The sequence below is a fragment of the Manis pentadactyla genome, chromosome 2 (assembly GCF_030020395.1).
Source record: "Manis pentadactyla isolate mManPen7 chromosome 2, mManPen7.hap1, whole genome shotgun sequence".
Lineage (NCBI taxonomy): Eukaryota > Metazoa > Chordata > Mammalia > Pholidota > Manidae > Manis > Manis pentadactyla.
This window is the reverse complement of record NC_080020.1, coordinates 67,880,379-67,907,025: the sequence shown is the minus strand read 5'-3', so window position 1 is coordinate 67,907,025 and position 26,647 is coordinate 67,880,379. Positions and strand designations below refer to the sequence as shown.

The 26,647-nt window shown below is 36.7% G+C and overlaps 1 protein-coding gene and 1 non-coding gene across 19 annotated transcripts in view; both read right to left on the bottom strand.

Annotated features, from left to right (window-relative positions):
• FAM172A (family with sequence similarity 172 member A) overlaps positions 1 to 26,647 on the bottom strand; it is a 466,743-nt gene that overhangs the window by 71,942 nt on the left and 368,154 nt on the right. For 4 of the 18 annotated variants that reach the window (XM_057493418.1, XM_057493432.1, XM_057493415.1 and 1 more), the window contains one exon: positions 11,755 to 12,489. The exons of 7 other annotated variants lie outside the window; for them this stretch is intronic. In XM_057493418.1, coding sequence (XP_057349401.1) covers positions 12,245 to 12,489 — 245 coding nt within the window. In that variant the 3' untranslated portion in view covers positions 11,755 to 12,244. Of the gene's footprint in view, positions 1 to 11,671; positions 11,719 to 11,749; positions 12,490 to 21,814; positions 23,760 to 25,830; positions 25,874 to 26,647 lie in introns of those variants that run through there. 7 more of the 18 variants (XM_057493476.1, XM_036925690.2, XM_057493448.1 and 4 more) reach the window with 6 other exon arrangements.
• Positions 25,880 to 25,986, bottom strand: LOC118932377 (U6 spliceosomal RNA). The gene has a single exon (XR_005032747.1). It is a non-coding gene; the product is annotated as a U6 spliceosomal RNA (small nuclear RNA).

The following is a 26,647-nucleotide window of genomic DNA, read 5'->3' as shown; positions in this document are numbered from 1 at the left end:
TACTCCACTACGGCGGAGTCGTGTTGGAGGGGAAACGGGTGGGAGGCTGTTTATTGCTGTGAGGGGCCTCTGAGCTGCGCTGCTGCCCAGGGGGTTAGGGCGCCTGGAGTTCCCTGGGATTCCCAGCTGTTGGGCTAATGTCCCGGGATGTTTCCATCCAGCTTTGGGGTCCCTGTCCCTTTAAGTCTTTCAAAAAGCACTTGCTTTTTTTTGTCCCAGGGGTGCTGGCTGTGGGCACCCACTCACAGGTCTTACTGTCCCGTTTCTAGTATCCAGCACCCCATGCAGTGTGTGTCTGCGCTCCCAGTGAGGATGGCTGGGGCTGGGTATTTAGCAGTTCTGGGCTCCTTCTCCCTCCCGCTCTGCCTGCTCTTCTCCCGCCGGGAGCTGGGGTGAGGGGCGCTCGGGTCCTGCCGGGCCAGAGCTTGTATCCTACCCCCTTTGCGAGGCACTGGGTTTTCGCAGGTGTAGATGTAGCCTGGCTGTTGTCCTGTATCTTCTGGTCTCTCTTTTAGGGATAGTTGTATTTGTTGAATTTTCAAAAATATATATGGTTTTGGGAGGAGATTTCTGCTGCTCTACTCATGCCACCATCTTGGCTTGGCACCCCCCCTTGCCCCTGGCTCGCTTTTCTCCCGTGTTTTCCCTTAGTTCTCTGGTGGCTCCTTCTCTGTCGCTCCTCAAGGGCTTTGTTGCACAGCCACTGTAAGCTGTTCTTCTCACTGAACACGTCCTCCTATGTGGCTTCATCTGTCCTACTGCCACCAAATCTCTATCTCTTGAGCTTTCTCCTTATACATCTAGTAGCTTACTATTCATTTCTGTTTGGAAGTCTCGTAGATACCACAGACTTGGTATGTCAAACCAACTCATCATTCCTCCCTAGACATGCTTCCCTTCCTCTCCTCATTTTCTCTGTTAGTCATAGAACATCCATACAGTTGCCCAAACCAAAATGCTGGGCACCAATTTCAATGATTTCCAGTCTATCACCTTTCAGTTTGGGTCCTTCTGAGTCTTCTCACATCAGAATATTTTCTCCATCTCCACTGCCCCATGCAGGTCATCAGACTCCGACCAGTTCTGCTTTAGACTTATCCTGTTATCCTCCAGTACATTCCCCATATCACAGCTAGAATGTTCACTGAAAATGCAAATCTAACCATATTATGGTCTTTCCAAGTTCTTTTTTCCATAATCTGAGTCCTGCTTCTCTCTCCAGCTTATGTTTTTTCACTCCAACCTCATCCTCTACTGCCCAACAATACTGGATGGTGTTCGGGCTTCAAGTGGATTCTTTTGCCTTTGTCTTTGCTGGGATTTGGAGAACTATTTCCAGTGCCTTCACCCATATGCCCTACACATACTTCCACCCTCACCAAGTAGAAATAGCTAACTCTACATTTGTCAGGCCGTAGCTTTTTTGAGAGCAAGGACTGGGTCTGTGTTTTAGATTTGTGCCTTTCGCATCTGCTGGTAAAGAACCTAGCACATGACAGGTGTGGAGTGGCTGAACATAAGTGAATGAATATTGTGTCAAAACCCAAAATGCCATGTTTTACTCTGGCATTGTAAAAGGGGTGATGAATCCTTGAAAGTCTTACTGTCACAGACTAGACTAGGCCAAATCGGTTCCCCATATTGCTAAGACACAGCATTATCCCAGATGTCTGCTCACCTAATTAAAAAATAAAGATATTTATTTGGAATCAAGCCAGTCCTTAGGATCACCCTCTGCTCTTTTTTTTTTTTAACCCTCAAGCACACAGAAATGGATTAGAAATGTAGGTATCGGTACATAACCCAAATTCTTTACGTCCAAAAACAAATTTAAAAAATCTTGCTCCAGGAGACTTGTTTTCTCCCCGGATATCACCAACATCTACCTTGCAAAAGTAGAAAGCACTCATCTCTATTTTCAACCTTCTCATCTGAGCAGCAAGTAAGTTGTCTCTGTTGCCTAGCTATTTATGGCCTTCTCTCTCATCTCTATGATGACCACTTTGATCTAATTTTCATCACGTTCCCCCCTAAATATATTCTTACCTGGCCTCCTCTGGTTTATTCTCTTCTCCCCATCTAGTCTCAGGTTACTACCACCAATCCCATCATGCTAGCCCCAAACATACAAACTTCTGATAGCTCCCCACTATCCCTAGAGGATAACATCCAAGCTAGTTCTCAGCAGAAGCCTCCTTTATCTTATGGACCTCATTGCCTGTAACATCCTCATTGTTTTCAGCCATACTAAATTTTTGTCCTTCCTTGAACCCATCACACAGTTCTGTATTCTGTACCTGGGCATAAGATATTTTTCTGCATAGCATGTCCTGTATTTTTTCTAGTCATTACTTCTGGAAATAGTTCAAAATTTGCTTCCCATGAAAACTGTCCCTAAACACTCAAGCTAAGCTAGTGATTCCCTCCTGTGCATTCATCGCACTTTGGATGTTTTTCTAGTGCAACACTTATCACATTGCTTGGTAATGATTTATTTACATGCTGTTGTGGAGACTGCTGACTGCTGTTCATGAAAACCTTTGCTAAAACAATTACAGCCAAGCACATGGTTGCCCAACACATTTCTCATCCCTCCTTTCAGTTATGTGTGTCTGTTTGACAATGTCCTTTCCAATCCAAAAGTGTGTGATTGATTTGTGCCACATCCGGCCAGTGCCTTAAGGAAGTACATGTGACTCCTTCATAATCTTATCCCCCTCTTCCTGTGCTCCAGAATACTGATGCACCTGGAACCTGCTGTGAACTTGCAGATGACAATATACCTCGGTGGTGGCAAAGAAATAGGATAGAAACTGGGCCCCTCCACCTGGCTGTGTGGGGTGGAGCTACCTGCCCACCTGAAATGCCCACCTTGGACTATTATGTGTGAGAAAATAAATTTCTATTCCCTCTCTATATCAGGGGTCTCTTTGTTAGAGCGGCTAATCTTTACCTTAACTAATACAGGCTTTTTTTCTCCTTTTTGTTTCTTTGTACTTCAGGAGTAGAAGCTGACTTGTGCTTCTTTGTGACTCCTTTGACAAGCAGTGTTCAAATAAAGCTAGCTGAATGAACTCTGAAGATAAACTGGTACCTCACCTATGTTCAGTTTTGTGAAAGGACCACAGGCAAAGGGATAAGAAGGAAATAAAGTATGAGAACTGTTTCATGTTACCACGCCTGTACACCTTTGGAGAATTCAGGTCTACTGACACAGGATCTGAGGATACTTAAAGAAATGGAACTAGGAAAAGAGATGTAGAATCTATGATCAGGATACAATGAAACACTGGTAATGTCTCCAGGAAGGGAGTACATGAGGACCATCAACTCCCCCATAAAAAAATTCAATAATACTCATACCTACTGGACACTGGTCTATCTTCCCCATAATCCTGCTCTATTATTTTGCTGTAGGTGGTAGTTAGTCCCCAGAGACAGGTACTTCCTCTCCCCCACCTCTGTCCATCCCCCACCGTGAGCCACGCCTGTATAGCATTATTAATATCCTGTATAGTCTCCTCCCCCTGAAAGTGGGCCAGCCTCATGAATCTTTGTGAACACAGAATATGCTGGAGGTGATGCTGCCTGAGTTTTGAGGCTAGGTCCTAAGTTTTGCAGCTACTGTCTGGGAACTCTTTCAGTACCTACATGCTCTTCGGATGCTCCCTCTTAGAATCAGCACATGCTCGATGAAGCCCAAGACACATGGAGAGGCCACGTACAGTGCTCCAGTAGACAGCCCCAGCTAAATTAACTAGCCAATAACTAGCATCAAATGCCAGCCATGTGAATGAGCCACTATGGATGTCCAGCTCAGTGACCTTTCACATGACTCCAGTCTCAATCAGAATTTGACTATAACTCTATGAGAGATCCCAGGCAAGAACCTCTCAGCTGAGCTGAACCCACTGAAACATGAAAGATAATAATAAACTGTATGTTAAACCACTATGTTTTTGGATGGTTTGTTATGTAGAAATAGATCACCAGAACACTAAAACTGGTATGAACCTGGCCTTTCCATAATGTTATGAAGACTTTTGAGCATTACCTGGAAGTGGTTTGGCCTTCTAGAGAACAATGCCTCCCAAAGGCCTATGTAACAGCCTTCTTTTTCTTGACTTCCTGTTTTTTTTCCTTAAGCTTCAAAATTATCATTAAAAAATGATGAATGTTTGAGGGTGTGTTTCAAAAGTTTGTTTTCCCTTCAATGTGTTCATCTCCTAGGGGTAAGAAGACACTAAGCTATGTGTGAACAGTAAATAAATGAAGTTATGTGCAACACCCTAAGAAAGGAAAAGTTGGAGTGGCATGGAGTCAGAAAGTAGCTGCACACATATCAGAAGGATATTTTGTAGTAATGCACAGATTACAATTGGTAGCACTTATTACTAAATGGACATAGTTGGAATGTAATCACTGTGGTATTCAATGAGAAGTAATTGCCAAGACCTCGTCTTGTATTTACCCCACACATTTCCTATCAAAATCAGATTATTCCCATTTAACCATCTTTCAATCTATATCCTCCCTACTGTTGCTCTGGGATAATTTTGTTTTGCAAAACCAATAATTTGCTTCCAGAGGAAAGTATCCTGAAGGCTTAGTAATCTTAGAAGAGGGCAAGATGACCTGAATCCTGAAGTAACTTATAAAGTTTGAATGCAAGGAGTTTAATTTCAAGTCTCCATTTCTATGCCTTCTTCTCCATCAACCTCTTTAGTGCCTAGTGCCCTAAAGCTGTTCTTGGTCTACCTCTCCAATATCTTGTAGGCATCTCCATGCATGAAACCCTTCCTGAACCTCCATGAAAACTTCCCAGTCCTGTGCCCCATTTCTTCAGTGATTCCACTACCTAACTGACCTATTTGAAGAGGAAACTTAAGATGACTGTCACATGGATTCTTTGTCTGTCTTTGAATTCTATCCCCTTTCTTCACTTCCACTGTCATGACCAGCATTTAGGCATCATTTCCTTTTGCAGGACTATAATAATGACATCTGAACTGCACTTTCCCTATCTTCAGCCTTTCCTCTCAATATATCTTATTCATAGCTATTAGATAAATATTTTTGAAGTACAGTTCTTACAGTTCATTTCCTCCCTCAAATTCTTTGACCCACAGTACTTAAGCACACACAGACCCACCCTCACATACACATACACAAACAACCCTCCCTCAGTCTATCCCTTAACGTTCTCTGACAACTCATTCCTATTCATTTACTTTATTCTCCATTTATATTCATGATGCATCTACCAAACTCCCTTCTTGCTACTCTTAATGCTTATGTAACATATTTTATATTCCTGAGTCTTTGCTCAGGTTGACAATCCTAATTGGAATATTCTTCTTCCCTTCTGTGAATCTTCAAATCCTACCCATTTTTCCAAGCTCAGCTTAATGGACTTCTCTCACCTCAATCCCTGCATGTCATGTTGGATCTTACAATTGGATAGAATTACCCCTTTCAAATTTCTCTATTACTTGTATCAACATCTCCCTTATAATCCTTGTCCCTTTCTCCTTATTAAATTCATGAACCTTTATCTCCTTCTAACTGTTATTTTATTAAGAGCAAAATATGCTGCTTAATAATATTGTTGCATGGATGAGGGTGTTATTAGTTCAATGTTACTCATTCTAAATAATATTCACATTTTACAACCTGTCATAGAGTGTCTAATATAGGAAATGCAGTGGTAAGAGCACAGAAATTTTTTTTGTGGTGGGAAAATGTGAATCAAAAATACTATAGTGCTGGCTATGCACTCAGTTCTCCTCTCCTAATGTTACCTTCTAATTTAAAAAGACAAGTTTGTCTGGATGTTCTTGCCCTATTGAGAAAAAGGATAACCCATCTCTCTATTTTTACATTTATTTAGTTCTTTTTCATTTTTATACCTGTTCTCTTTTCAAATCTTATGATATAGCTCCATCTCTCATTTGTCATAATAACTACTGGTCTCTCAATTGTTTGCTCTTCCCTTTGGGTTTTAATACTTTATATATATATATATATACTTTTTTTTACAAACACTGAGAGTTACCTTGTATTGGTATATAGTATCTGGATTTCTTGCCCATCTAACTAATCACTTACTTTCTTAAATCTTTTAAATTTTTCCTTCTTATTATCATAAGCTTACTTAAATCATTTTATGACACAATTATTTAAGTAGCAAACTAATCCTACAAGCAGCAACCTGAATGAAAATCTCACTTCATGTGGCATGGAGCCTTTATATTTTTTAATACGTGCCTCATATACAGTTCCTTTCTACCTCCTATATAATTTTGTTGTTCAATTTTGTGTTTGTGTGATGCTTTCATAATGAATTCAAACTACCACCCTGTGAAACTTTTATCTTAATGAAATATTTTTTTAATAAAAAATGCAGGCAATTAATTTATAAATCACATTGTTTTTTACCACTTAAGCACACCACATTTTCCCTGCTGATATGGCACAATGTAGCATTTTATGCTGCACCATGTAAAAAAAAACCCACTTTTAAAAATTGAAATAAAACCCCTACTAAGCTGGTAGAGTGAAACACATTTTTATACAGATATTTTAATTACTCTTACTTAAAACCTTGCAGAGATTCTGCATTCATGTTCTATGAAAGTTCATATTCACATATTTGAAGAAATTATTCGTTAGGGCTTAAGCATTAAACAAAATGCCTCTAATCAGTAGGATTTCATACTACTTTAAAGAAATAATGGAACACATATTATTATTTTATGAATTATTCCTAGTTTTTTAAAAAACTGAAGTATCATTGATATACAATCTTATATTGGTTTCAAATGTACAACAATATTTCAACAGTTACTCATATTATTAAATCCTCACCCCCTCTAGTGAGGTTATTGTCTGTCAATGTAGAAAGATGTTAACAGAATCATTGACTGTACTCTGATATATTATATTTGTAAAATAACTTGCAATACATTCCTTGGAGTAATCCTTGGAGGAATATTTTGGTAAGGATGATTTTCAGAATTTGGAGGATGGGTTAAAGAGCTCAGGGAAGTGAAATATGTACGTTTAGCACAGTCAAAACCATATATGATTGATCTAGACATGGAACTCAAGGTTTCTAGTTTCTAACTGTCTGTTGGTTATTCCTGAATAGTAATTTTGCTTTCACTTATTTCCAAATTGGCACTCTCAGTGAGCTGAACTTAATAATTAATTCACCAGATAGTTTTGAAGTGCCTGCCTCCTTTGTGCCAGGCACTGTTCCAGACCCTGGAGATGTATCTGAACAAAACTAACAAAGCTTACAAGCTTACAGTCCAGTGGGGGGCAGGGGAGGCTAAAAACAAATCATAAACATAGCAAATCACTCAGATTCATTAAGGGTTGGGCTATCATAAAATGCTACAGAAAAAACAGAACAGAAAAGGTTAGAGATGTGATTTTAAATGAAGTAGTCAGGATAGGAATCACTGAGAAAGTGATATTTGAATAAAGACCGGAAGGAGATGAGGGGGTGAGCCTTGTGGCTGTCTAAGGGCAGACCATTCTAGGCATAGGCCAGTGCAAAGAAGTTGAAATCAATCATTCACTGCAGTCAGTTTCTGCTGAAACAAGGATGAAAACATAGTTAAAGCAAAAGTCTATGGATGAATATTCTAACATTTGTGATACTTCTTTTATTATATTCTACTCAACACTGATCTAATAATTCTTGATAGAGCACAAACTATATGCTAGATATTGAAGAAATAATGATGAAAAGATAGACACAGCTCTTGTCTTTATCCAATATAGTTTAATGATGGTGGGAGAGACAAGTAAGAGGTATTATTCAGCAACACACACTGTGGTAGGGGTGGTACAGGATGCTATGGGTGGGGGTGGGTGGTGAGGGGTGGTGGCAGAGAGAAGATAGAGCACCTCTCCCAGATTCCAGGAGATGGGATTTTATGGAGAAAACTACTGGAGATTAAAGTCTTTCATTTCTGCTCCTAACAGCATAGACATCAGAACAGGCGGTATACAGAATCAAGTAATAAATGCATCACATATATTTAACCCTCACAACACCCTATGTGGAAAATTCAATTGTCCTCATTTCATAAGTGGAGGAATGGAAGCAGAGAGTGGTTAGGGATCTTGTCCAAGATCACTGAGACAGGCAGTGTCAGACAAAGGATATGAACTCAGACTGTAAGGCTCCTGAGTCTGTGCTTTTAACCAGTTATCTTGCACACTCTCTGAGCAGCATGCCTGTATAATACTTTGTTAATGAATAAAGACCTCTATATTTTCTAGCTGTTTATAGGTAAGGCTTGGTATGGACTCTCTGAATAGTTTGATTCTAGAATAAGTTTTTATGAGCATGTCCTAGAATACAGAAAGTCTGCTTTGTCTGGAAATTAAAATCAAATCATCTTGTTCATACTGTGGTATGAACTTTTGACATGGGTATTCACTAGCCCATTAACATAAGAAGTTTGCACTAGGAGCAGCTCTTTGGAATCCTCTCTCCCCTCTGTCTTCTGACATCCTCAGTATTATCTCTTCTAATTTGAGTGCTGTCTACTGAGTGCAGCAGATTTTGTCAAATGTCCAGGGTCCATGAATAAATTAAATAGAAAATCTGTCCTCTGGAGCCTCAGCCCTGTTCTCAGATACCACCTTCACTTGGCTTGTGCTTAGAGTAAGTAAAAACACTAGGGATGTTCTGGACCAAAACACAAATCATGTGACTTCTTCCAGGCTACCAGGGTTGTCAGATGGGAACTATCCTGAGTAGAAACTGTACTAGAGATCTAGATGGAAAGCCTAGATGAGCTTGGAAAAGAGGCACATGTGGGTGTAGGATGAGCTGGGAGCCTTGCAGAACTAGGTGTTCGCTCTGCTGGATTCCTGAGAGATGACGATTTCCCGTTTTCATCATGCCCAGCTCCTTGACTAGCTAGACAACTGGAAATTCTAACTGGGGATTACACAAATTCCATCTGGTGAGGAAATAACATTCTCTGACAATGATAAGTGTCACAAGTTCCAGTTGGAATTCTTAGATACACCTAAACAATACAAAGAACAATTACATATGAAAATGTGGAAATAGCACACTAGGGAATTAGAATCCTATCATTTTTAAGATCATGCATACTTTTCTAATAATACCTTGTAGTAGAAAGCCATTGAATGATTTAGCAAAAACTGTATGAATATTTATACAGCTTCTACATAAATATCTTTACTGTACAACTTGGTTATGTTCAGGTATAACATACGTAACATTAAATAACAGTGAGGCTTCATGTCTCATGAGTCATTCTGAAGGCTGGATCCATCAAACAGAATGTCCTAGCAGCGAAACTGATGGGAGAGACACAGAATGTTTAAGAAGAGTCATACTCAAGTATAAATTTCAAGCAGAATAGGAAGAAAAATATTTTATCTACTGAATTAGTGAAAAAAAATTAGATGAAAGAAATTGGCAAAAATAGTGATTAAAGATTAATGTACAATGAAATGGACTCATCATGCTATTACATGAGTGTTAACATCTCATTCAGTGGAAGAAATCATGATCAATTTTCTATGTAGAGAGTGAGGTCAACTTATTATCAAAGGAAAATACTGACCAGACTTACAGAGATGTGAACAAAAGTCAATGGTTTTGATTACTAATTTTTAGTTTTATCTGTTAATCTCACGTTCCTCCCAAAGCAAATAAATATTTCCATAATACATAAATAACACAATTAAAAAAATTAAGTAAATAAAAATAGACAACAAATATGTAATTGCTACTTCTAAGTACTATTATATTGGCCTGAATTTATATTGAGACATTATAAAATGTTTGCTGTCTCTAAAACACTAGATTGCCTCTGAGAGAATTCATAAAGTATACTGATAACCAAATGAACACACAGAGTAAACTTTCTAGTTGAAAATATGGGCCTCCTAACGAAAGGATAAAAAATAAGAGAAATGTAATGTACATTAGACTCATATCGTGGCAAATGTGTGTGCATCTAATCTAATGCTTGCATACATTATTCCAATGCTTTGAGAATAGAGTAACAATTGTAATTTTGCTCTGAATCAAAATAACAGAATCTGTCATTTGACATGTTGTAGTGTTTGCACTTTCATTATTGTTCACAGAATAATTGTATGCTTCCTTTTACTTTTATTTTGCAGAGCATATCTCTCTAAGAAATGCTACTCAAACTATCTTCAGCAGGAATCTCAAAGTCAAAATTAGTCACTGTGTTTCAGTAGATATTTTCAATACGCCCCTTCATATACTTAGGTATATCTGTTTTGATAAAATGTGATTCTTACATGCCTCATACATTATTTCACCGTATTTGCATTGTTATAATAGGGCACTGACTGATTTTCAGTTTAAGGGACTAAGGTAGTACTCAGTAACGACTGGGTGCTACAAGTTTATTGCAAGTGCCCAAGGTTCACTCACCTCATGCAATTTAGTCAATAACCAATTTTTATACTCCTATCTCCTTCAAAATTCCAAACCAATAATCCCTGTGTTTTTTTTTAATTATTTCAGTATCAGACTCACATTTCCCATGGAAATCAATATGGGTGCAATCCATTAGCCAAAAATCTGCAGTACTGCAATGCAAACATATTAAAAATATTGATCTTGGAAGGCTACTGATGTTTTGATTGACTTTAATGTTTGTAAGCAGCAATAACAGAATTTCAATGACTGAAACAAACTTTTGATTAAAATTATAGATTTTCTTGAGGGGGATTTGCTATTTTACTAGTTTAAAGCATATCACATAGCTTACTTGCTTGCTATAAGTAAGCACAGCGGGATATACTTATCCAACCTCTTATTTGTAAGTATTTTAGGCTATCATAGCTTACACATCTTTACTGTACTTTGAACTGCTGTGACATTTCAATTCCACTTATTATATTGCATAGTCTGGAGGAATTTCAGACAGAATGGCAGGAAGTGAGATCTCTAATCCTTCTTTTACTATTTTGCAACCTTTGGGGAGGCATTTAAAATCTCAGTTTAAATTCCCCAAATGTAAAATGGAATTAACCTTGGGAATCAATGAACATTCTTAATACATTTTGCGATCAATGGACAACAAAGACCATAACTGATAGATATTAAAGATTATTTGACTCAAAAGTGTGTCCCTCAAAGAAAGCACAGAATTTTGCAACTGTTTAGTGATCACCAAGCAATGCTCACATTTTATCTATAAGGAGATTGAGCCCCCAAAGGTCCAATGACGCCCCAGGATGCTTTTCAGAGGCATTTCCTGACCAGCACTCTGTCTAGAATATACTGCTGTGCCCTCACCAGGCACTCTGACACCACTATCAAAAACATCTGTGTCTATATATCTATCTGTACACATATATTATATGTATAACACATATATAACTATTACATATATATCAAATACATATGTAATTTGTCTACCTGTTCATTATATTTCCTCTGCTAAAATTTAAGCTCTATGCAACAGGAATTTTGGTTATCCTTTTCACTGCCAAATCTCTAACACCTAGAATAATGCTATAGGATCTCGGTAAATATGTTTGAATGAATGAAGCAGGAAGGAGCCAGAACTGCCAGCGGAATGGGGTTGGGTGAGGAAGGACTTGAATCTCTTACCTCTCAGGCCAGTGCTGCTCTAAGGTTTCCTTCTTAATGTGCTCCTTTAACTTTCCAGATTCCAGCTGTAAGTGTCAAAGGGGATTTGGACTCATATCTATTGCATATATTTCTGTCAGAGTTAAGGAAATTTTCAAGTTTACTTGAACTGTTTGATTATTCTTCCCTTCTTTAGGTTCTTTTCTCCATTTGTTTGTTCTACTTTACACTATGTTAAAATTGTAATAGATTCTCTATACTTTTTATTATTATTATTTTTTGGTATCATTAATCTACAATTACATGAGGAACATTATGTTTACTAGGCTACCCCCTTCACCAAGTCCCCCCCACAAACTGCATTACAGTCACTGTCCATCAGCATAGTAAGATGCTGTAGAAAATTCTCTACACTTTTATTGTGACATTTCATTCGGATAAAGAAAAACAGCAATAGTTTAGGCAAAAAGTGGAAAATAAAAATCACCCATTAATCAGCTTATTTTGTTCTATTCTAGTCAGTCCCATATCAAGGAAGCATCAAGGAATAGCTTACAAATGTGCAGGAACTTGAGCCTCCTCATAAATTCTTTTAGCTTTCCCCCAAATTACCTAAGTACATACAGAATATGTTTGTGCATATACAGTGCAGCTTGAAAACAAATCCCCCAGCCCTCTTCCACAGGGCTGCGGCCACCACGCCGTCAGGAGCCACCTCTGGTGCTGCTGCTCTCTGGTGGGTGGAGGGGAAGCAGTGCTCTTCAGAACTACTGGGTCTGGGTAACAATCCCAGTTCTCAAACTGAAAAGCTACGTGTACCTTAGTTTGTTCCCCTGTAGGAAAGAGTCTAACATTCCCTGCAAAGAATAAGCAAGAGAAGGAAATGAGATGATACGCACAAAGTGAACAGCACACAGCAGGTGTGCTAGCAGGGTTAGTTCCCTTTATCCCTTCACAGATCAGTGAAAAAAAAATAGCTAACAGTGCTTTCCATTTCTTAGTACTGTACTATTACTTTTTTTCCTTATGACTCTCATTTCTGTGAATTTTCTCTCAGAATTGGAGTCTATTTATAAAGACCATAGTGATGAAACTGAAACTGAAAAAGGTATCTAGATATTTATGTGGGACCACAAGTAGTTTTTGGGAATCAACAGAGGCAGATGGAAGGTGAAACTATCTCAAAGAATGGATGATCTGATCGAACAGTCAAAAGAAATACTTGAGTCACTGGAGAAATTAACTCTGTACAAGTACCAGAGCCTCAGGGGGGAAGGCAATGTCACATTTCAAGCACAATAATAAATAGCATTACCCTCTTCCACTTGCCCTCTGGTTATTCCATCTCCGTAAGTGGCATGGTACCCTCAGTGCCCTAACATCCCCACCCTCCTTAATCCAGTCCTAGAAACCACCTTCAGCTTCATATGCATGTATCCTTGATCAAAAACAGCTCCTATCAGCAGCTCTATCTGGCTGCCACAGCTGGCGGGCTTTGCATGAGACCTCCTGGGACTATCTAAGGTCCAGAAGCAATAAGCTGAGCCAGCCCTCTGCTTTCAGTGCCATCTTAGTGTAGTGATGCCTACAGAACAGCTTTAAGGAAGGCGAAGGGAACCTATGAAGGGACAGGCATTTAATTGAAGATCAACAAAATACTGGAGAGAAAGATGAGTTTTCTTAAAGGTCTGTTTTTATTTCTAAAGATGAGAAGGACGGTACGTATGGGGTAATGGGAGAAGCCACTATGCAAAAGGGAGGAAACGGTTCTATTCTCTGTGCCAAAGTAATCAGTGTGACTTGCAGTGACCTTACAAACCCACAGCTCCGATTCTCTGCCACAGCCCTAGCACTGCTATTTGACTGCAACTGAAAGCCTGACTGAAATATAGTCATGACTTAATTACATGCCATCCGATGTGTCATATGGTACCATAGAAACTGTTCTTTTTGCTCTCCAGGCCACTGTTAGGACCACCAGATCTTCATTTTGAAGGCCATATACTCCTTTGAGAATATGATAAAAGCTGTCATTCCCCTCCCCATAATGCCAAGTCAGCACAGAATTTCAAGAAGTTTATGCAACTCCCTGCAGCAATTCCATGGATTCCCAGGTCTGAGGGTATTTAAGGGTAATCTGACTGTGTTGGAAAGTACTAAGATGCCCCCTTTCCTCACAGAATTGCAGGCACATAGTATGAAGATATTTGCCTATGGGTAAAGAGGGGAAGGAGAAGAGAGAGGCAACTTTTAAGTGGAAAGTGTTCTTTTTCTCAAGTTAGAAAGTATTCAGATGAAGGAAAAAGACCATTCAAATGCCAGGACTTGGAAGCATGCAACATAAGTTGTATGCAAGTTGGAGATATGGCTTAATTCCAAGTACAAAATATTTCAGCTTTATGGGGGAAGCTAACCATAGGCCAAAACCTCCAAGTATATACATAAGCCATTTAGTATTTTAAAGGGCCCAGTATTTTAATTTCTTAAGAAATTCTCATTATGCAAACATTATAAATATAGAGGGCTACTAGTAGTTGTAGGGAAATATTTTGGTATAGATTCTAATGGAGATTTGTTGATCTTTTTTCAGGGACACATTAGAAAATTTAAAACAATTATTGAGCACTTGGAAGACACCATCCTCATTTATACTATTTTAAGGCACATTAGATTAGGGTCTGAAACTTCTAGACATTATGCTTCTAAATTGTAGGGTAAGCATTTGTCCTCTTAAACTGCAGACAAAAATTGGGAAAAAATATCTCAGAAGCTCAAACTCTAGTTGTCAACCCTCATCTACATATTCTTCAGTTAAGCAACTATAGGTCAGAGAGCACAGAATAAAAGCCCTTCAGTGAAAATTCAGTTAAGCTAGTAGAGAATTGCTTAGTAATCTCAAAAGAGAGACCTGAACTCAAACAACTCTAATTGAGATCATTGCTAAAATTTTTTTTCAGGGGGTTTCAGAAGTTCTAAATTTATAAGGTCCTCTTCCTAGAAACTGGCCTTCAAACTTGTTTTAAAAATGTGGCCAGAAAACAGTTTGGTGATTCCTCAAAAACTAAACATAGAATTATTATATGACCCAGCAAGTTCACTCCTAGATATATAACCAAGATAATGGCAAACAGGTGTTTAAACAAAAACTTGTACATGAATGAACATTATTCATAACAGTTAAAAGTGGAAACAACCCAAATACCTATAAATTGATGAACGGATAAACAAACAGTGCTATATTCATACAATAGAATATTATTTGGAAATAAAAAGCAATGAAGAACTGATACATGCTACAACATGGGTGAACCTTAAAAACACTGATGTTAAAAGAAAGAAGCCAGACATAAGAATCCACTTAGCATATGATTCTATTATATGAAATGTCCAGAAGAGGCAAATCATAGAGTCACAAAGCAGATCATTGGTTGCAAGGGGCTGGAGGAGAAAGATGAATGGACAGTGACTGCTTGATGGGTCTGGAATTTCTTTTTGGGGTGCTGAAAATGTTCTAGACAGTGATGATGGCTGCACAAAATTGGGAATGTATGGTAAGTCAATGAATTGTACACTTTCAAAATGCTTACAATGGTGTGTTTTATGTTATGCAAATATTACTTCAATTAAAAAAAAGTGGTCAGAATTCTTTTCATTTTATTTACTATAATCCTGGTAAAGAAAGATACTAGTGAAATAAATGCCTACTGGAACTAAAAACTGGACATTACCTAAGATGCTTTTTGTAAACTTGTAAAATTTCTATGTTGGTTTGACTAGGCTATGCCTTATTGAAGGGAAATTGATGATCTGGATAGTTAAAAACTATTATTATAGATACATATTTACAGTTCTGGCAAAATAAGACAAGGACAATGAGAGAATATATTTATTTTGCCCAAAATTCACTGGAAGCTGAGCAACTATGCTTTGTGTTACATAAGTAAATAAAATCTTACCAGAAACTAGAGATTTAGTTGTTAATAAACAGAATTTAATGCTTTATATTTACCCTTCTTGAAGTACAAAACAGTCATTTTTTTTTTCTGCCTACAGGATACAATGCAAGATCCATGTGCTAAGATTTGAGAAGTCTGAAATGAAATAATTTTACCAAATATTCATAATACTAATAAATTCATAATACTAATTACTTTACAAATGTACAGCATAATCACTATACTGATTTTTAAATTTACTTTACATATTTAATTTTTAAATAAAAATACTCATTAATCTTTAGCATTTATTCTTTTTTAATTTAGCATTTAAGGGTATAAAGTTCTCTGTTTAGCAATCTAGCTATACCAAAAAGCTTTTGTATTTTTATTATGGTTCAGTTCTAAGTATTTTCTATTCTTCAATCTTTAAGTTACTTAGAGGACTTTTCTTTAATCATTTCCCTCTCTTTTATTCCCTCTTCAACTTTAATAGTAAAAAAATTTAAAGCTTATTATAGGAATTGCGATAGTACAATGATTGTCCATATACCTTTTCCCTGGATTCATTAATTGTTAACATTTTGCCACATGCCCTTCATTTTTCCCCCAGAACCATTTGAGAGTTAGCTGCAAACAAGATGATTTATTTAACAACTGCATCTCAAGTATTTCTGTTTTCTGTCAAAGTCACAAGAGTCATATTGAGTCACAAGAGTCTTTATATAGTCATCTACTTCATAAAAGGAAAAGTTAGGCAATGCATTATAATAATCCTGACTTTTCTGTAAAATTTCTCACTATTGTGTTTACACTTCATAGTGTAAACACTATGAAGACAATGTGCCTTCTATTTGGTATGATAACATTCTGATTTCAGACTCTGAGGTGTTTTTCCATCTTAAATGGTCCTCTATACCTCCCAATTCAAATATTCCCCTTTCCCAAGTCTCCTCTTCCGAAGACACACCATGCATATCTGCACATCCATTCTGTTAGCTGTGGAATAAACCTTGCTGTGTGTAACCCTCATCTAGAGAGTTATTTTCTGCTTTAATTCAAGTTTCAAGTACATGATGCACTGCCTCAATGAGATCCTATGTTCCTCCAGGACACAGAGTCCAGGCCTTTCAACCCCAGGTTAGTGGGTATTAGGGTTCTTTCCTAACTCAACTGAAATCTTCAGAGCATACTTGTTAAAGAAACGTAAATGAATTGAAGATTATGTATTTACTTTTATTTGTGTTATATGCAATAATGGGCTATATACTCGTACAAATAAAAATTATAGTCTTGTTGAAAATTTATTTTTGTTTCATTGACTCTAACCTTATATTCTCCAGATGAAAGAATTTTCATGCTGAAAGAGTTCTTAACAGATTGTCTAGTTTAATCATATACGTATATGTGTATATCTTGTCCTACAATTTTTCAAGTAGAGGAAACAGACCGACAGAAGTTAAATGACTGACTTAACATTATAAACCTTTTAAAAAGCAAAACCAAAACTAGAAGTAAATGAGTTACTGCATCTAAAATGGTTAGCCCAGGGTCTGGTTGATGTAGGAAGGGCTTCAGAAACATAACTAACTTCAGAATCAAGGTTTTTGGATGCTTAGTTCAATGCATTTGCCACTAAAACATATTGCCGCTGAATTCTACAGTAAAATTATGAAGACATTCATTTGGGGATCATGTTGTACATTCTTTTCTGAACAAGACATACATGACAGGGTATCAGGTAGAAGCTGTCAGCAGAACAGGCTGACAGTTCTTCCCTATCAGAGTTAGCAAACTGGCTGCCTATGGGCCTGATCTGGATGGTAGTTATTTTTATTTTTTTTGTCCTGTAATAGTTTTACAAACTTCAGTTAGTTGTAATAAGTAAAACTAGAGAGATTTCAAATGAATATAAGATTTCTGTCTTCTTTGGGAAAACTGGAAATCTGACAACATTGGGCTTGTATTCCTGCATGTCACTCATCAGTTGGGGTTTGAATTTGTAACTCCTGTCTTTTATTAAGGCCTGAATTATGATTAATGCAGAGAATGATAACTCTGAGTCATACAGTAAGACCTATATCAGTCAGAAAATGCTAAGTCTATTTGCTTATTACATGTAATTGCTAGCCATACCTAGGTAGCTCTTTCCTATGGTAGAAAATAGTTTATGGTAGGGATAAAAGCAAAGGTGACTTATTATTTAATGGGTTAATTATAATTTAAGCAGAAAATTCATTTCAAGAGTAGAACCCACTCTCTGGACTTCAGTTATGTAAGATATCACTGTATTTATTTTTACGGGAGATGCTGGTCCAATAACCTTGAATCATGTGCTAAATAAAAACAAATGACAATTATATTTGAGATCATTTGTTTCTTAATTTAAATATAATCCTTAAGATCTGAAGATATTTTGGTTAGCCTGCTTTTGACCAGGACTAAGCAGCTATAAGAAAAAAATTAAAAATAAAAATAGGTTACAACACATTAAATATCCTCCCTCTGCCACCTTACACTTTGTGGTGCTCAAACATATGCTCTGCCACCTGCAGATAAAAGTCACACACTGAGAGTGTATATTCTGACAAGAATTACTGGTTTTAAGCATGCCTAGTGATTTTGGACAGTAGCACTTAAGAAACCTTCAATCTGGCAGTTTTATCGCTACACATTTTCTAAAGCATTCTTATAGTCTAAAGTTGTACAAATTTTGGGATCTGACCTTTGGGAGAAAACAAAATAAAATGAAACAGAAAGGATCCCAGGGTGGCATTTTGATCCAACTTGTTCTATTTTTTTGGGTCAGATACATACCTTTTTTTCCCCATTTACTTTACATCTCAATGACAAGCAATCAATGGTGATCTGGAATTTTGTATCTTCTGACAGGGCAAAACCCTCTATTGAAAGACCAAGACAGCTTCCAGTTGGTGCCACAATGGGAAATTGTGTCATAGGAGTTAATGATTATTGTTGCTTCATAAGGAATATATGCTCTTATTTTTATATTTCCTTTATCCTTGCTTACTTTTCTATTTTATCTTATTCTGTATTTACACATTTACTGTTCCATCCTGTTCCAAAAAGTGTTTGTGGCTTACAAAAAGGAACCCAGGCAGGACTTCCAGTGATGGCAAATGAAGAGGCTGGCAAATCTTCTCCCCAAATACAACTAACTATAAAAGTCGACAAAATTGTCAAGTCCAACTATTTCATCACTCTAGAAATCAACCAAAGGCAAGCAACAAATTGAGAAGTGTTTATTCATGAACAACTGCTGAACTACAGTAAGAACAGTGGCCATCTGTGGTGGGCAGCCCGCTAGGCACACTAGTGCTTCCAGGGTGTGGCTGGCTGCGAAAACCTGCAGCTTCGCTGCTAGGAGGGCCGAACTGGATTTGGAAGTAGAAGAAGAACCTGTGCCCAACAGTGTTATCAGCAAATAAAGCAAACCCAGTGGGAAACTAACCACAAAAGCCCATGGCTCTGCCAGACTGAAGCTGTGATCTCACTTGGGGTGAGCAGCAGACCAGCAGACTAACCAGAAATTTCACAGGAGATCCTTGGAAGTGAGAGAGCTGCTAAGGGACTAGATGAGTGCCTGGCACACCTCTCCTGACTGGTAGCTGTGTGCTGGCACAGAAGTCCCAGAGAAGCCAGGCAGAAAATAAGAGCTTGGGGTAGACTTCAAACTATGAGCTCTGAATGCACCCTGCTACTCGCACACGCATCCATCCATCCAGAGGAGCTTGCTGGTTTGGGATGACCGAACCAGAACTCTGACCATTAAATGATTCAGGCAAAGGGGTGATCTCTAGGAAGCCAGCCTAAATTTAAATAAATAAATAGAGAGAGAGAGAGAGAGAGAGAGAGAGAGAGAGAGAGAGAGGGATTAGCATGTATATCCTAAAGGGGAGACAGATTCTGGAGATTAAGTTCAGGCAACTTTCTAAAAAGAAAAACCAACCAACAACCCAAAATAATGACCCTCAAAGGAAAAAACTCAGAATCTAGAACTGTTCCCCCCACTCCTTTTCAACATAGGACAGGAGGTTACAGTCAGTGCAATAAGGCAAGAAATCAATAGCATGCAAATTGGAAAGGAGGATGTAAACTTTCTTTGTTCATAGATGACATGGTCCTATATATGTAGGAAGTTCTAAGGATTCTACCAAAAAAATTTAGAATAAATATGTTTTACTGAGGTCACAGAATACAAAATCAATGTACAAAAATCAGTTATAACTCTTTATACTATCAATAAGGAATTCAAAAATGAAATTAAGAATTCCACTCACAATAGCATCAAAAAGAATAAAAACTTAAGAATATACTTAACAAAAAAAGTGCAAGAAAATTAAAAATAATTGCTAATAGATTATAGATTATCTAATAAAGAATAAAGTAGAAGAACTTAAACTACCTAATTTGAAAATTTACTATAAAGCTACAGTGTTCAAAACAGCATGGTACTGGCGTAAAAAACAGACATATATAGATCAATAGAACAGAATATAAAGTGTATTAATAAACCCCCACTTTATGGTCAGTTGATTTTTTGAGAAAGCCCCAAGGCAATCCAATGGGAAAAGGATAGATTTTTTTTTCAACAAATAGTTCTGAGAAAATTAAATATCCACATGCCAAAAAATGAACTTAGATCCTTACCACATACCATATACAAAAATCAACTCCAAATTAATCATACTTAAACGTAAGAACTAAAACTATGTAACTTCTACAATAAAACATAGGAGATAATCTTTGTGACCTTGAGCTTGGCAAAGATTTCTTAGATGTAACACCAAAAACATGACCCATAAGAGAAAAAGAATGATAAACTGAACTTCATCAAATTTTGAACTCATAAAAATGTCTGCCCTTTAAAAGATTACCACTAAGAAAAGGAAAAGATAAGCCACAGCTTGGGATAAAATATTTGTAAATCACATACATGATAGGGGACTTATATCCAGAATATACAAAGAATTCCTTCAATCTAATAGTAAGACAAACATCAGATTAAAAAATAGGCAAAAGGAATATAGACATTTCACCAAAGAAGATAAATGTATGGCTTATTAAACACATGAAAACACACTCACCATCAAATAGTCTCTAGGGAAATACAAATTAAAACCAAAATGAGATAACACTACACATTTACTAGAATGGCTATAATCAAAAAGACTGACCCTACCAAGTGCTGGTGAGGATATGGAGAAATGAACTCTCACACTTCGCTGGTATGAACATAAAATGGGGGAGCCACTTTGAAGAACAGTATTATAGTTCCTCAAAAAGCTAAACATAAACTTAACCATGCGACACAGCAATTCCACTAGTAAGTATGTACTCAAGATAAATGAAAACATATATATGGACTGGTTTATATGTGAATGTTCATAGCAATATTCATACATAATAGCTCCAAAACATTCAAATGTTCATCAACTGGTAAATGGACAAAATATGGCATACCATCAATGGATTACTACTTAGCAATAAAAAAGGAATGAATGACTCATGTGTTATAATGTGGCTGAATTGCACAAATATTGTGATAGAAGCCTGACATAAAAGACTACATATTGAATGATTCCTTTTATATGATATTTGCAGAAAAGGCAAATCTATGGAGACAGTAACTCTTTGGTTGTCTGGAGCTATGGGTAGGAGGCAGGACTAACTGCAAATGGGCACAAGTAAATGCTTTGGGGATAATGGAAATATTCTAAAATTGGTTTGTAGTGATGACTGCACAACTATAAATTTGCTGAAAAATTCTTCAATTTTACACTTACAATGGATTTATTTATAGGATTGAAATTCCACCTCAATAATGCTGTTAAAAATAAACACAATATAAAATTTAGTGAAAGTACAACATTTGAAGAAGTCAAGGCAAAAGCAAAAATGGATAAGAAAATGATGAATGGGTGTGATTAGTCCTGTTTAGTTGCTACAGATGTAATGCAAATGTAACTCTAAGCTTCCCAATAACTAAAGCAAGGAAAGGAATATAATGGGTATGTCAGTGGGTCCTAAACCTGGGGAATCACTAGGGATTACTTGTGGATCTTTGAAAAACACAGATGCCTGGCTCACACTCTACATACAGAGTGACTGTGTGTGTTACTAGGGAGCATTAAGATTCTACTCTTCAGAATTTTTGGGGGACATGAAATTTTAGGTAAAATTGCTGGTAAGAGGCCTAACAATACAGGGTAATGGCTTATGGCTCCTCTTGGTCTCTGCAACTCTCACTCAGGAGAATATTCCTAGTGGAGTTTTCCCAGCAAATACGACTTTGAGAAGATAGCCTTGATAAGTACATTAGTCAATCTTTATAGTTCTCTACTCCATTAGTCACTTCACTACACCAGAGTTAGACCAACTGCAGACAGTAAAATTATCTGACGTATTAATTTCCCATACGACACATCAGATCCCTGCATCAAGAGCTCCTGTTTTAAATAAAAAAGTTAGCTTCTTACCTATTTAGCTACAATATTCTGTTTAACTATAAAGGAATTCCATTCTTCTAATGAATTTTAACTATCTATAAAAGTGAACCAAGAGGATTTCACTTGTATGACTATGGCAATAACTTTTGTTTACTCTGAAAATGAAAGAATGAAAGTGTATGAACACTCTTGCATTTCTAAAATGTATGTAGAATCAAAAGAGGTTTCTGAGAAAGTACAAATGTGAGGGCAGCACAAAGGAAAAGGTAGTACATGAATTTTAGACTTATGGATGAAACTTGGAAAAAACGATAGTTCAAAAATTTTAAAAAGCACCCTTAAATCTTTGTTATTTTAAAATTTGTCACAAATAATAGAACTGCACTCTGTTGCAATCCCCTTAAGTCATCTTGTTAAATTGTCACAACATGTGTTACTGTAGTTGTACACTTTTACCTTTGCACTTTGTAGTGTATAGCAGAGCAACATAATTAACCACTGCTAGGTAGTGTTTACGTTAGTTCTCAAAAGGTTAAGAAGCTGATTATAGCTAAAATCAGCTTTGCCTGAGGCTTCAGGGGCTCTATGTAATCAAATTAGACAAGCAGGGCACAGTGTCACCTAACACAAACCAGTGGCACTTTCTTCTTTGCTCTGACCCTTTTCCGCCTTTTTTATTGGGGAAACACTCATGCTTTGCATTCTTCCAGGTAATTGTAAGAGACTTGTTTCTAACAAATTTGGCATGCAATCTCATAAGATGTACTGTTTAAAAGTAATGAGAACAAGTACAGAAAATTTTGAAAAAAAATTTTCGAAAAAAATCTTGCTTAAAAAAAGAAACCTACATTTAGAGAGACTGAAATGTTTGAGAGAAAGTATTTTCTTGAAAGGCAGGTAACAACATGATCCATGTACGTGGTATTACGGCCATCTCCTAGTTACAGATAGACTGTCACTTTTGTTCTGCAGAAAACGACACAACGGTTTCTGTGCTTCTGAGAGAATTCAAAGAACTGTATAAACCTGACAGATAAAGCATTAGCATTTCTAAGGAACCATGGGTAACCCATTCTGCTGAGTTATACCTCATCCTCTCTCCATCTGCACTCTTTGAAGTCAGGCAAGGTGAACTGTATAATGGACACATTTAAAGAGGAGGTTTAATAAGGTGAAGAGAAGAGCAAACCAGCCCTACTACTTCAGACTCCCTTTCCACAAGGTTCTTTATTTAAATGCAGCAAGAAAGAAGTGTTAGACAAACCCGAATCCTAGCCACATCTGGGCCTAAGGGAAACAAAAGCATGAATGCTACTGAGATACTAAAAAAGAAATGCAATGGTGAATTTAAGTAAAAACAGAGAATCTCACTGTTGACAAAACGTGTGAATCATTATTAAAGTGATAGGTAACATTTATTATATCCTTATCTTTGGGTCTAATGCCACATATTTATTACTTTCCTTGAAATACATAAGCAAAATGAATGTAAACATCCTACAAATGAGTGATCAGGAACAAATGAGTTTTACTAATGATTTATTCTGGGTAATAAAATAAAAACTTGTTATTTTAATTGATTAAGTCATAAACCATTCCTGGAGAAGTCGAATCTTGTATTTACACAGTCAGACAATTTCTGCTAATCCAGCAGTACTCAACAAACTCACATGTGGTCAGCTTGTCTTGCCATAGCTGTATATCACCTTTCTGTCCTGCAAGCTGTGCAAAAAAAATCAATATGCCAAGCTTAACGAAAGGACAGGAAACATGATGTTCTCCAATATTTTCAATGAACCTCAAATGACTGCTGCTCATACTCAGTACAATTTATGGCAGAGGAATGTATTCTTCAATGAAAAGAAATTTACATTGGAGTGAATTATACAAATTTAAAGCTGAAGTTCTGCTTAATTCCATAATAACAATTTATTTAGAAGATTCTGACATTCTGATTCAATGTGCAAAGTATAATCAGCTAAGCACAAGCCATATTATTTTTCTTGATGAACATTAAAGTATATTCTTCAGACTAACAAAAAATACTGTCTATTTATAGTAATAGTTTGATATGTGTACTTCACTTAGGTTTTGGAGATTTTTTTGGAATGTCTTTTCACATGTGAAACATAGGATGAAATTGTATTATTGAGCAAATGCTTCCTTTATAACACTAAGAAAAAAAAATGCCATGGATCCTGAGATACCACATTGGTTAATTGATTCTAGATTTTTACACCTTCTTTTGCAGCTGGTGAAGTACATTATGTGTACAAGTAGATTAGGATCAAAATGTTAAGAATGAGGTAGGAGTGGTCATGACAATTGGTCAGCACAGAGCTGTACCACTTCTGCCTTCTCAGCCCAGCACTGGGAACTAAATGTGGCCAAACGCCCGGAAGCTGGACTTCAGCCAAGTGGCTTACAACCGCTGCCACAGCTGTTTTGTTTTTGTTGTTGTTAGTAAAAAAAAAAAAAACAAAATTGGTGTTAAGGATCTTCAAAAGGATAATATACATAGAAGAAATAAGAAGGCTAAACAATCCACAAATACAGAGGAATTGACTTAAACATGGAAAATTCTTTGGTAATTTCTTTTCATTCCAATGAGCAGCATAAATGGATTAATGGCACTTAGCAAGGGAGAGCATGTCAGTGATCAATACTGAGGTATAAACTGTTAAATAAAACACACTCAAAGAATCACATTTATTTCTAACTTCCTATTAATGTGTTATTCATAAGACAAATTCCATTCATAGATTAATATACCATGAGGAGAGGCATAAAGTTCCCAATCATAAAATAATGATTTAAGTGTTGAATAATACTGATGTTATTCTAAATGGCCATTTCAGAAAAATTCATATTCTTATTTCAAAATAGAGGATACAACATAATTCAGAATAATGATAAGCTTTTATATGGATATTCAGGAAACCCAGAATACCAAAGCTTGGAAAAAAATTATACCAAGGTATACAAATTGTAATTTAATTGTATAATAAAGTAGATTCTTTAGAGTCTGCAACCACAATTAATAGTCACATATAATCCCAGTTAGGTGTATGGCCCTTTTCCCAGAAAATGAGAGACTTAACACTTTTGGAAAATACTTAATTATGTTAATAGCAACACAAAAGATCTGTACATTTTACTTTCAGGGAGTGGTCTAATACTGAGGAAAACTACCTTGATATGTTACTGATTTTAGGTTGAAATGGCAATTGAAATTATTTTTCCACATTTTTCATCTTTATAGATTTGGTATTTTGTTATTTTTTCTTCTCTCTCTAAAGGCTCTTTGGTAGTACCTCTTTCCTCTTCATTGGAAAACATCTATTAATGAGATTTCTGTATCACTTTACTGCCAGTAAATCAAACCTACAGATTCATTTATGATGTAAATGCCATTCTTGAAGCAACGTTGCTGGCTTTCTCTTGGATGTCTTCTGTAGACATCCAATCATCTCTTTAAATTCAAATTGAGGGGTTCACCTTCACTTTTTCTAGCACTACTTCATTTTTCCAGCATCACTGGTATCTTCACTTCTTATCTCCCCATACAGGAGATTTTTCCATACCTTTTTTTTTGATATTTTTAATTAATTAGTAAGTTAAATTCATTGAACATGCATCAAGTGGCCATTTCAATGACAGCACTTAAGGGAAAGTATGTTGCAGTTAATGTTCATGCTGCAGTTTTCAAATGGTGAAGCCCAAAGATTTTGTAAATTTCTACCACGTGCTATTATTGTAAAAAATGAAAGCCTACATTTATATGAAAAGATACCTTGTCTCTCCAGGTATGAATTTTTTCAGATGAAGCTGCTTACCTAGAAAAAAATATGCAACGCTTCATGAATTTGCGTGTCATCTTTGCGCAGGGGCCATGCTAATCTTCTCTGTATTGTTCCAGTTTTAGTGTATGTGCTGCTGAAGTGAGCACTCAGTAAGTTATATGCACCTGAAAATGTTGGTATCTTCACAAAATTATCCTGAGTTTCTACCATGGCTGTTATCTATAGGTCAGAATGAACCAGGTGTTGCAAGCTGACACATTCGGTCTGTTTGAATTCTTAGGCTATGGAATGCGTATTTAATTTGGTCTGAATTAAGGCACTAGGAGAGAATCTCAGAGCTGGAAAAGATCATGAAAATCATCTACTTAACTAATATCTAAAATGATGAATGATCCAGAGTTGTTCAATAACTGGCCCTAAGCCACATTTTGGTTGGTGGATCTCATCACTCTGCACTTACATTATGCTTTTTCTTAGTTCCCTGCAATTATTATGCTCCTCAAAACAGAACTGGGGAGAAATATCAATTAATAAATTCCCTACAGATAAGATTTCTACAACTTTCAATCAACATATTCCTTCTCTTTCTACTGTTAAACCTTCCATGCACTTTTTCATTATATCTTAGCATGATTCCTGGGTCTCTTTCTCCTGATTCTCCCTTTCTTATCTGTTTGTTAAAAGACATGTGCAAAGGTTGTTTTGCTCACAAGCTGCTGTGGCCACATTATTTCCTTGCAGGAGCTGCTTATTCAGTGTCCTTCCTAATTCAAATTGAACCTTTTAAAAAGTCCATGTATTATTTAT